The 11,928-nt window shown below is 33.6% G+C and overlaps 1 protein-coding gene across 1 annotated transcript; it reads left to right on the top strand.

The window, feature by feature from the left end:
* Positions 1–2,029: 2,029 nt before the first annotated feature.
* Positions 2,030–5,207, top strand: LOC123752914 (putative nuclease HARBI1). The gene is made up of 2 exons (XM_045734937.2): positions 2,030–3,810; positions 4,372–5,207. The coding sequence occupies exons 1-2, from the start codon at positions 3,147–3,149 to the stop codon at positions 4,734–4,736; spliced, it is 1,029 nt and encodes a 342-aa protein (XP_045590893.2). The 5' UTR covers positions 2,030–3,146; the 3' UTR covers positions 4,737–5,207.
* The last annotated feature ends 6,721 nt before the right edge of the window (positions 5,208–11,928 follow it).

The following is an 11,928-nucleotide window of genomic DNA, read 5'->3' as shown; positions in this document are numbered from 1 at the left end:
CGTCTAAATGACCCCTCACTTGCTCTGGTGCTCTTGGGAGGTGTTGATCTTTGGGGTATTTAAATACTCCGAAATTACCACCTCTTTAAGGGTCTGAGCGGTGGTGCAGAGGGTTAAGGCGTACCTGTTATGCCAGTTGCTGGAAGGCTTCTGTGCTGGCTAGGGTTCGAGTCTCCTGGTGGGAAAGTGTTCTAAAGTTGTATATATATATATATATATATATATATATATATATATATATATATATATATATATATATATGTCGTACCTAGTAGCCAGAACTCACTTCTCAGCCTACTATTCAAGGCCCGATTTGCCTAATAAGCCAAGTTTTCATGAATTAATATATTTACTATAATTTTTTTCTTATGAAATGATAAAGCTACCCTTTTCACTATGTATGAAGTCAATTTTTTTTATTGGAGTTAAAATTAACGTAGATATATGACCGAACCTAACCAACCCTACCTAACCTAACCTAACCTATATATATAGGTAAGGTTAGGTTAGGTAGCCAAAAAAAGCTAGGTTAGGTTAGGTTAGGTAGGTTAGGTAGATGCAAAAACATTAATTCATGAAAACTTGGCTTATTAGGCAAATCGGGCCTTGCATAGTAGGCTGAGAAGTGAGTTCTGGCTACTAGGTACGACATATATATATATATATATATATATATATATATATATATATATATATATATATATATATATATATATATATATATATATATATATATGTCGTACCTAGTAGCCAGAACTCACTTCTCAGCCTACTATGCAAGGCCCGATTTGCCTAATAAGCCAAGTTTTCCTGAATTAATATATTTACTATAATTTTTTTCTTATGAAATGATAAAGCTACCCTTTTCACTATGTATGAGGTCAATTTTTTTTATTGGAGTTAAAATTAACGTAGATATATGACCGAACCTAACCAACCCTACCTATATATATATATATATATATATATATATATATATATATATATATATATGTCGTACCTAATAGCCAGAACGCACTTCTCTGCCTACTATGCAAGGCCCGATTTGCCTAGTAAGCCAAGTTTTCTTGAATTAATTGTTTTTCGACTACCTAACCTACCTAACCAAACCTAACCTAACTTTTTTGGCTACCTAACCTAACCTAACCTAAAAAGATAGGTTAGGTTAGGTTAGGTAGGGTTGGTTAGGTTTGGTCATATATCTACGTTAATTTTAACTCCAATAAAAAAATATTGACCTCATACATAATGAAATGGGTAGCTTTATCATCTCATAAGAAAAAATATTGAGAAAATATAATAATTCAGGAAAACTTGGCTTATTAGGCAAATCGGGCCTTGCATAGTAGGCCGAGAAGTGCGTTCTGGCTACTAGGTATGACATATATATATATATATATATATATATATATATATATATATATATATATATATATATATATATATATATATATATATATATATATATATATATATATATATATATATATATGTCGTACCTAGTAGCCAGAACTCACTTCTCAGCCTACAATGCAAGGCCCGATTTGCCTAATAAGCCAAGTTTTCCTGAATTAATATATTTTCTCTAATTTTTTTCTTATGAAAGGATAAAGCTACCCATTTCATTATGTATGAGGTCAATGTTTTTTTATTGGAGTTAAAATTAACGTAGATATATGACTGAACCTACCCAACCCTACCTAACCTAACCTAACCTATCTTTATAGGTTAGGTTTGGTTAGGTTGCCGGAAAAGTTAGGTTAGATCAGGTTAGGTAGGTTAGGTAGTCGAAAAACAAATAATTCATGAAAACTTGGCTTATTAGGCAAATTTGGCCTTCCATAGTAGGCTGAGAAGTGCGTTCTGGCTACTAGGTACGACATATATATAAAGTTTTCATGAATTAATTGCTTTTTGACTACCTAACCTAACCTAACCTAACTTTTTCGGCTACCTAACCTAACCTAACCAATAAAGATAGGTTAGGTTAGGTTACCTAACCTAACCTAACCTATAAAGATAGGTTAGGTAGGGTTGGTTAGGTTCAGTCATATATCTACGTTAATTTTAACTCCAATAAAAAAACATTGACCTCATACATAATGAAATGGGTAGCTTTATCCTTTCATAAGAAAAAAATTAGAGAAAATATATTAATTCAGGAAAACTTGGCTTATTAGGCAAATCGGGCCTTGCATTGTAGGCTGAGAAGTGAGTTCTGGGGCCGGATTCAGGAAGGTACTTACGAAGGTTTTTCCTCTTAGCTAAGAGCGTTTTCCGTCTTAACGCCTTCGTGGCGGCTACGTCCGTATTCAATTAACTACCCTAAGTGGAAAAATCTTCGTAAGTTCATTTCGGGATTTAAGTGTGGTTTCGACCACTCGTAGCTTTACGTAAACTGGATATAAGTCATTTTTTCTCTACTACATAACACTGGGATCGATTTATGATATTGGAACATGACCAAAATATTATAGCTGGTGAATCTAGTGAAGAGTAGTCCTTCGTGTTAGTTATATATGCATTCTCTGCTTGAAGCTTGAAGTAAATATGTGTTTGATGATAGTAGAATTAGTTTTATAATAGCAAGATATTATACCAGTAGTTATTAAGTAAATAAACACTGGTGAACATGAAAAATGAGAGAAGGTGATGAGACCTGCCTGATGTGATCATTTACTATCACCAAATGCCCCTGTTCACCTAGTAATCAGTAAGGGTGTACCTTAGCTATACATATACAGTTTTAATTTATTTTGTTTGGTTTTATTTTGAAATTAAATGTGGGTGAGACATAAAAGAAAAACATCCTGAACAAATGATGTTAGGTTAGGGTAAAAACTACAAAAACTTTGGTCATTGAATACTTAGGCCTCTAATTATGGCCTGTTAAAAAAAAAGAGAGGGATGGGGACTGAATAGGGACAAGGGGCTGATGGAAGAAAGGTGGCAGGATAAATAGACAATCATGGGCACCACACTGTACACCCCCAAATATGTATGTACAGTATGTGTGTGTATATATATATTTCATCTTACAGGCTGTATTACAATATGCTTTATTTTTCCTAGGTACCCAATACTGTATAGTGTTCCTGGACACGCATCCAAAAAAATACCAATTTTAACAGTTAAAAACATTTGAAATGTTATTGCTTATTGCTTTACGTAATGAGCTAGCTTTAAGGAGAGAAAGAGTCTTTAAAGATCGTCTATATCCATTAGATGTAAGTGATAAAAAATTGTTAAGGTACTATCGTTTTCCACGTCATATGATCTTAAGACTTTGTGAAGACCTTAAAGATGATATTGAAAGAATAACTAGAAGAGGTCAAGCCATTCCTGCCCATACATCATTGTTAGTAGCTCTGAGATTTTATGCAAGTGGAAGTTTCCAAAGTGTTATTGGAGATTCAACTGGTCTCAGTCAATCGAGTGTATCAAGAATAATAACTGGAGTGACGGAAGCTCTCTACAGAAAAGGACTAGCAGAAATAAAAATGCCAACAGAGATGAATGAAATTATACAAACTAAGTTAAAATTTAATAATATCAGTAGGTTTCCCAATGTAATTGGAGCAATCGATTGTACCCATGTCCCCATTAAAGCTCCAAAAGTTGAAGAAAACATATATGTAAATAGAAAACAATATCATTCTTTGAACATTCAAGTTGTGTCAAATCCTGATAATGTAATCATGGATTTCTGTGCAAGATACCCTGGAAGCACTCATGATGCTTTCATATGGGCTTACAGCAGACTCCATGACAGATTTGAAGCAGGAGAATTTGGCATTTCCTATTTGCTAGGTAAGATATGCATTTTATATATATGACCTTCATTTATAGTACAGTAGGTTGCCTATTTGTTATTTATCGAGTCACAACAAATACACTGTACAGTCTATAAATAAAAGTTGTTTAATATTGAATGGTAACAGCTTATTGTATTATGAATAGTATAAAGAAATTTATTCATGTTGATTTTATATTAAAGAAATGAAAGTGTGTTTTAGCCCTGATATGGAGAATGAGAGTGAGAATTTTGAATGGAAATCAGCAGAAATGTGTTTAAACTGGTGTTTATATACATCATGTGTCATGAGTGTACCAGAGATTACAAGTGGATGATTAAGTTAAATATGGAAGGAAGTGGATTACATTTTGGTTGTTTTGACATGTCAGTTATATGCCTCTGAACATTAAATGAGAATGATGTATGTAATGCAAGAGGTATTCATATGACAGAGGAAGGTAACCAACCACTTCAGATGCTAGAATCAAATAGTGTGTGAAAGACAGTGTGGGTTTAGGATTATTGAGTGATTTTTAAAGATGTATGCACATTTTATAAATTAAATATCTATGCAGGTGACAGTGGCTATCCCTTGCAACACAACTTACTTACACCCTTCACAAACCCTGAAAACCCTCCAGAAGAGCTGTATAACAGGAGCCATGCAAGAACAAGAGTGGTAATCGAGAAAACTTTTGGCGTGTTAAAATCTCGGTTTAGGTGTCTCCACAGGTCTGGTGGTAGTCTTCAATATGAACCAGATAAATGTGCAAAGATTTCAGTTGCATGTATGTTGTTGCACAATTATTGCATTGAGCAAAGAATACCTCTTGAAGAGATCATTGATGATGACTTTATAATGAATGAAAATGTTGAAGGTGGAGCACATGAAAATGGGCACACACAAAGAAGGGAAGTAGTAAGGAATTTTTTCTCATAAATTTTTATTTAAAATCATACTTATATAACAAAGTAAAACATGTAATTGAAAACACTACATAATGGAACTTTTGTATAAAAATACAAGTACAGTAACTCAAGAATTTATCAATAACGGAAATCAAAAACATTTATAATTGGATTCATAGATTTATTTGTAAGTTATCCTATCAATTTTTACCTATTAAATTCAATAGCACATACTGTATATGTAAGTGAAACATAAATATACAAACAAACTGTTACAAACATGTACCTGCTGATTTGGAAATATTATTTATGCTGCTATACTTTATATGGAAAGTCAGATACCTGAGGAGAAATATATGCATCTGACAAAAGACCAAAAATTTGTGTGAAAAATATATCAATAAATATTTATTCATAGACACTAAGAAATGTGGTACATAATATGGCTGGGTAAATTTTTGGTTTGTAAAATAACAGTGTTTGTTAGCCAATGCTGTGTATACACAGCATTAGCCTTAAAATTGAATTATTTTAATTATAAAATAAAGTTGCTTTCAATACAGTACAGTGTTTAATATACCTTACATGTAAGGGAAAAATTTAATATAATTTTGTTTAAATGATATACACAAAACAATGATATAGGCCATCAATATGTTGCCCTTAGACCAATTTGAGGTGAAACATATATTAGGGATGTGATAAAATAATTATATCTTTGCCATTAATCTTTTTGCCAATAAAAATGTTTCTTATTCTGGTGTTTTTTTCATATTGTCACTACTTTGAACTCTCAACAATTAAACCTAGCAATTGATAAACATTCTTTAATACAAAAAACATGTAAATATTTACACCAAACATAAGTTGACTATATGAGGTAGATTGGTTATTAAATTACACTATATACTATGCAAGTCATAGCAAAATTAATGATATGAATAATTGTTACATTTTAATGTTTCAATATTGTTCTTATTTACAATTGTTATTACAAAATATTATAATTTCTTAAACTATTTTTAGAGATTATAATTAGAAAGATTTAAATCAATTTCATAGTGCCTGATTATTTTTCTTGACTGAAGATTTAAGATCCTGAAATTTCTTGCGAACATCGGCTTGTTGTCTTGAGCAGAGACCAACACCACTTACAGCAACAGCTACTTGGCTCCAGGCACAGTGTTTATCTTGGGTAATGACTTGTCTTGATAGCTTCCCAAAAATTATGCGTTCTCTCTTCTTAACCTCATCAACGAGAACTGTCAGCTCCTCTTCACTCAAGTTTGCTTTCCTTTTTATCCCAGACATTTTCTTTGTCTTATTTATTTATGAATACTAAGAGGATGTAGTATGTTTGTTTTGGTTCTTGATAGTAGGTGTAGTTTGCGTGAAGTATCTATTCTCTCGATGACTGCACGAGTACAAATGTTGGGAGACGCGTTAATGTTGAGAATGACTAGGTTTCAAGTGTTTGATGTCTTGTACTGTAGATAAAGTGAATAAACAGAGGCGTGTTAGAGGGAGACGCCGCACTGTAGGACGGGGTGGTTTTGTGCTGGCGTCAGCCGGTCCATAGAATTACCCCAATCACCCAAATCAGGCCAAAACTACCCAAAACGTATTAGCATTACGTAAGTAATGAAGAAATATGGTATATTTACTTACTATAATGTTGGTGCTACACGTAGAACATGATCAAACCTATTTTTTCTCTGAAATAATCTAATTTCATAACGAAATGAGACGTAAATATGTGAGAGGTGACGCCATAGGAAGTCGACGGTCCAAGCGACAATTGTGTGGAGCGACTTATCCAAGAAATATGGTCGCCAGGAGAGTGTTTGCTGCCATATCAGCCTCCTGTACACAGTGATCCAGTCCTTTTCGTTCATTGAACACCGAACCCTACACGCCCTCTGATATATTGCTTAATTAACAAATATTCACAAATAAAGATTATATTTTGTATATGTTATCAGAAAGGCAGATATAAAATAGTTTTTGTGAATCCATCACAGAGATTATACCTTATTAGAGAGGAAAAATATTCATACTTTAAACAAGGCTTCATGGCCGACGCTCTCCTTACCGATATGGGAACTATGACCTTCCGAAGATCAATGTTAATTTAATCTAGATATTGTAATAAACGAAGTTTTCTATGTCATCATAAAGACATAAATATAAGCTGCATGTTAATACTTTGGCATAAATATAACTGAATTGAAAGTTAAGATATATGCCTTTTTATAGTTACTTGATGGCTCGCTCAGGGAGTGTGAAGGCCTCCACACAAGCCAATCAATTTTATAATTACTTTGCATATATGCAAAGTAACGCCATAGGTCTTTATGTCAGAATAAAGCCATGTAGACGATAATGTAACTACATTTCAAGGAAAACATATCTTAATATAATTATTAAATGAATGCAAAGTTATGGTTAAATAAATAGCCAATACCACACAATCGCCGGTGTCCGGACACATGAATAGTCGCATTAGGTGAAAGGAAATGTACCCAACCATTTCCATTTACCCAACCAGTTTGTGCACCCTATACTCATCCTCTGTGCGGTAATTTATTGTGCATCCCATACTCATCTTGTTACCAGTAGTTTGTGCAACCCATACTCATCCTGTGACCCGTAATTTATTGTGCATCCCATACTCATCCTGTTACCGGTAGTTTGTGCAGCCCATACCCATCCTGTGACCTGTAATTTATTGTGCAACCCATACTTATCCTGTGACCTGTAGTTTATTGTGCAGCTAATACTCATTCTGTGAGTCATAGGACATTGCGAAACCCTTTCTCATCGTGTGAATCTTTGTTTACTTTGCTCTCCATATTCATCCTCTGCGCGATAGTTTCTTGTGCAACCCATACCCATGATGTGAGTGGTAGTTTATTGTGTACCCTATATTCATCCTGTGAGTATAGGGTTCACAATTCTTGTTTGGATTCTTGTAATGTTATTTGTCTATTTGTAGTCACAGTATTTGTGCGCCCCTTGAGGGACTTGAATTAGAGGGGGGTTGAAATAGCCTAAGCTACTCTATCCCTTTGAGATTTATTTATTGCTTATCTCAATAAACATACTTGAACTTGAACTTGGGTACACAATGAGTTCATTTGTACTCCATACTCATCATCAAGAAGTGTATTTTACCAGCATTGTAATATAAATTAAGAATAAAAGCTTAACTGGATTACAGACCCATAATCAAAATAAGAGTCATCACTAATTATCATGACAAATTCTCTAGGCTACACTTCCGCCTTCGACAAGCTGCCGCCGGATGTGGGTATAGTTTATTGTACACCCCCGCACCCCCAGTCCTGGAAGGGCGGGCATTGGGATGTGGACATGTGTACCATTTCCCCCCCCCCCCCCCACACACACACACACTCGATCCTCTCCTGTTAATAATAATACTAATAATAATAAAAATTAAAAATAATAACGTTAATAAATATTATAATTAAAACACTTACTGTAATACCCTAGTGCTTGAATGAAGGTGAAGGAAAGACCCAATAAATGTGTAAGTGTATTAAAAACCAAATTTTCGTTGGGTGAGCTGGCAGGTGAGCACCACTTGCCAGCTCACCCAGTAATGAACATCACCTGCACACTGCACCGAACCACTTGCCAGCAGGTGCAGAAGTACGATGGAGAGAGCAAAGTATACCATATTTCAAGTATAATATTAAAGATATATTTAGGATTTAATGTTTTCGTATAAAGTTTCAATAATACCTTTATTTGATTTTTTTGTATTATTTTCTACCACAGACGTGGCCACACATTAACAATGCTAACCATCATATATACATTTTCTTCAGTCCGCCATGGACTCTAACCCTTTCCACTACCGCCCACAAGATGGGTATAGGGTGCATAATATAAGAACTAAACTAACTCCATTGATAGGGTTAGAGATTTGTTAAACATATAGTTCAGGGATTTATTGAACAATCAACCACATAAGGTGATTGTAGTGTTTTTAAAATGCTAGGCTAAGCTACATACGTAAATACATAAATACACAGATTTACGTATGCCCTACATAAAGTGTTCGATGTGTCTTTTACATAGTGTCATTAACGTGCATTTACAAAGGTGAAATTGAATTCTGAACACATACATACACATATATTTGTCTCTTTTACTCTGACAAGGTGAGATAACTGATAGAGAAACTAGTGTGCAATTAAGCACTTAATCACTGAAGGTGATTAAGGTGCTTTCACAAGCTCAGGTTATAGAGTTACATCACATACATTCATTGTATAATTGATACGTTACATCGTCAATCTAGGGTACAAGTTCAATATATCATCAAGTGTTCCAGTACTCAAATAGTAATTACACAGTTTAGCATAGCGCTTCATTCATGTATGTAAGAGAGAAGATTGTTCAAATATATTACATGCACATCCGGTACATCGTCCACCTTCTTCTACAGAACCGTCGGTATACCACTGATACACATCGTTACCCATATTCTGAGTACTTTCAGTGATGCTTCACAGTGTTAACTGTTTTAATAATGTAGAGTGTACATTATCTTTCTTGGGTGCATTTACAAAATCAACTGCTAGATCCAAGTTATCCCATGGAGTAATTGGTTGATTAATCGTTAATTGAGTTGGGTACATATTTAATATTTTGATGGAGTTGGCTACCTTGTAGAACCAAAATGCATTCACGCCGAAAACTGTGCTAATAGACAAAATTATGTTAGAGATATGGGTCTATAATTATCTGAGTGTGCTTTGGGGATGGGAACAATGACACTGTCCAATCATCAGGTAATACTCCTTCACTTCAAACTCATTCTGTACAACACTAAAAGTGGATTACCTGGTACTTGTGAGACTAATCTCAGTAAACTGTAAGTAATACCGTCCTCTTCAGGAGCAGTTGACTTATTTGATTGTGCTACACAGCCTTCCCGGCTTGGTGCCTTCTTTGGTAATTACTTATCAAAGGCAGCTCCATACGAGGAGCTGCCTCGTATGGGCCAATAAGTCTTTTGCAGTTACCTTCATTCTTATGTTCTTACTTACATTTACTGAACTTTATCATCATCATCATCATTTACAGAAAGAAATTAATATAAAAAGTAGTCATTTTAATACACAAAACAGAAGTAGATATTATGTAAATTATGATGCAGGATAGGATCACTATTAAGAACTTAATTATAAACCACAATATGTTTTATATCGTCAGAAATTCTGATACATACCATATATTTTCAAATATTTACAATTAAAGTATTTATTTAGGAAATAAGTATTTTAGTTACCCTAGTTAGCTCTGAGAACACACATTGTTGCAGCAAGAATTTCTTCCCACTAATCTGAGCGATGCTAATGACCCATTGGACTTGTCATGAACAACAATCAACTACAGCACCATCTATATCAGAAGATATTCAAAATATTCTTGATGTCATTCAAATTGTCAATACGAGAACAGAATACATAAGAGTTAGTTTAGTGATGTCAAAGGAATCATATTGACTGACCGAGCCCCATTGTAAATATCCGTGGCTTCCTGACCATAAAGGTACCGCCGCGGATAAGGGTAAGGAGGGTACCGTCGAGGGTAAGACACCGGATGTACCCCATATACAAGCCACACTAGCTATTAGTTCATATAAGCTGACAACTTACCCAAATAAACATTACTTCCTAATTATATATATATACATATATATATATATATATATATATATATATATATATATATATATATATATATATATATATATATATTATGTAAATTATGATGCAGGATAGGATCACTATTAAGAACTTAATTATAAACCACAATATGTTTATATATATATCCTACTCACACTCATCCTAGCACAGTAATTTATTGTGCAACCCATACCCATCCTGTTACCAATAGTTTGTGCAACCCATGCTCATCCTGTTACCTTTAGTTTATTGTGAAACCCATACTCATCCTATGAATGGTAATTTATTATGCACCTCATACTCATCCTGTGAGTCATAGGACATTGTGGAACCCTTTCTCATCGTGTGAATCTTTGTTTACTTTGCTTTCCATACTCTGCTCTCCGATAGTTTCTTGTGCAACCCATACCCATGATGTGAGTGGTAGTTTATTGTGTACCCTATACTCATCCTGTGAGTATAGGGTACAAAATGAGTTCATTTGTACTCCATACTCATCAAGAAGTGTATTTTACCAGCATTGTAATATAAATTAAGAATAAAGGCATAATCTTATTATGTACCCATAATAAAAATAAGAGCCATCACACTATAATTTTCATGACAAACGGCCTAGACTCCACTTCCGCCTTCGACAAGCTGCTGCCGGAGGTGGGTATAGTTTATTGTACACTCCCGCACCCCCAGTCCTGGGAAGAGGGGCATTCGAATGTGGACATATGAACCATTACCCCCAACCCTTCCCTCTTAATAATAATTGAAACACTACACTACACACTATATGTTCATTTAATATTTCAAGTATAAGACTCAAGATATATTTAGGATTTAACGATTTAACATTGTCTCAATCATACCTTTATTGCACTTTATCATCATTATTTACAGAAAGAAATTAACATAAAAATGTAGTTAATTTTAACATACAAAACCGAATTTGAACATTGTTAATTTTGATGCAGGATCACTATTAATAAGAACTTAATTATAAACCACAATATGTTGTATATCATCAGAAATTTGGAAACATAATATATATATATATATATATATATATATATATATATATATATATATATATATATATATATATATATATATATATATATATATATATATAAATGGAAATTTAGCACATTTAAATAATGTTATTAAGCTTAAGAATAAATTACATAAAATTAACATAGTAAAATGACTGGGATACAGATGGATCAGTAATCACATTACAAGTCCAATTATTTCCTAACTGAAGTCTGTAACGCACTATCATGTCATATTTCATAATACAAATTAGGTAAGAGATATGCAATATCAACACAAAATCGTCAGCTACTATTTCCAAAACACATTTATTATATAGCATTAAACTGCTCTTTCACTTCGGGGGCGCTTACGCTGATATGGTTTTTTGGCAATTCCAAATGTTTTTGGGATTGAAAAAATTTTGTTTTTGTCATACATTTTAGTATTTTCATTATAAGGTTTTCTTGATATAAAGCACCA

This window comes from Procambarus clarkii, chromosome 26 (assembly GCF_040958095.1).
Source record: "Procambarus clarkii isolate CNS0578487 chromosome 26, FALCON_Pclarkii_2.0, whole genome shotgun sequence".
Lineage (NCBI taxonomy): Eukaryota > Metazoa > Arthropoda > Malacostraca > Decapoda > Cambaridae > Procambarus > Procambarus clarkii.
The sequence above is the reverse complement of the archived record's forward strand: the minus strand, read 5'-3'. Positions and strand labels throughout refer to the sequence as shown.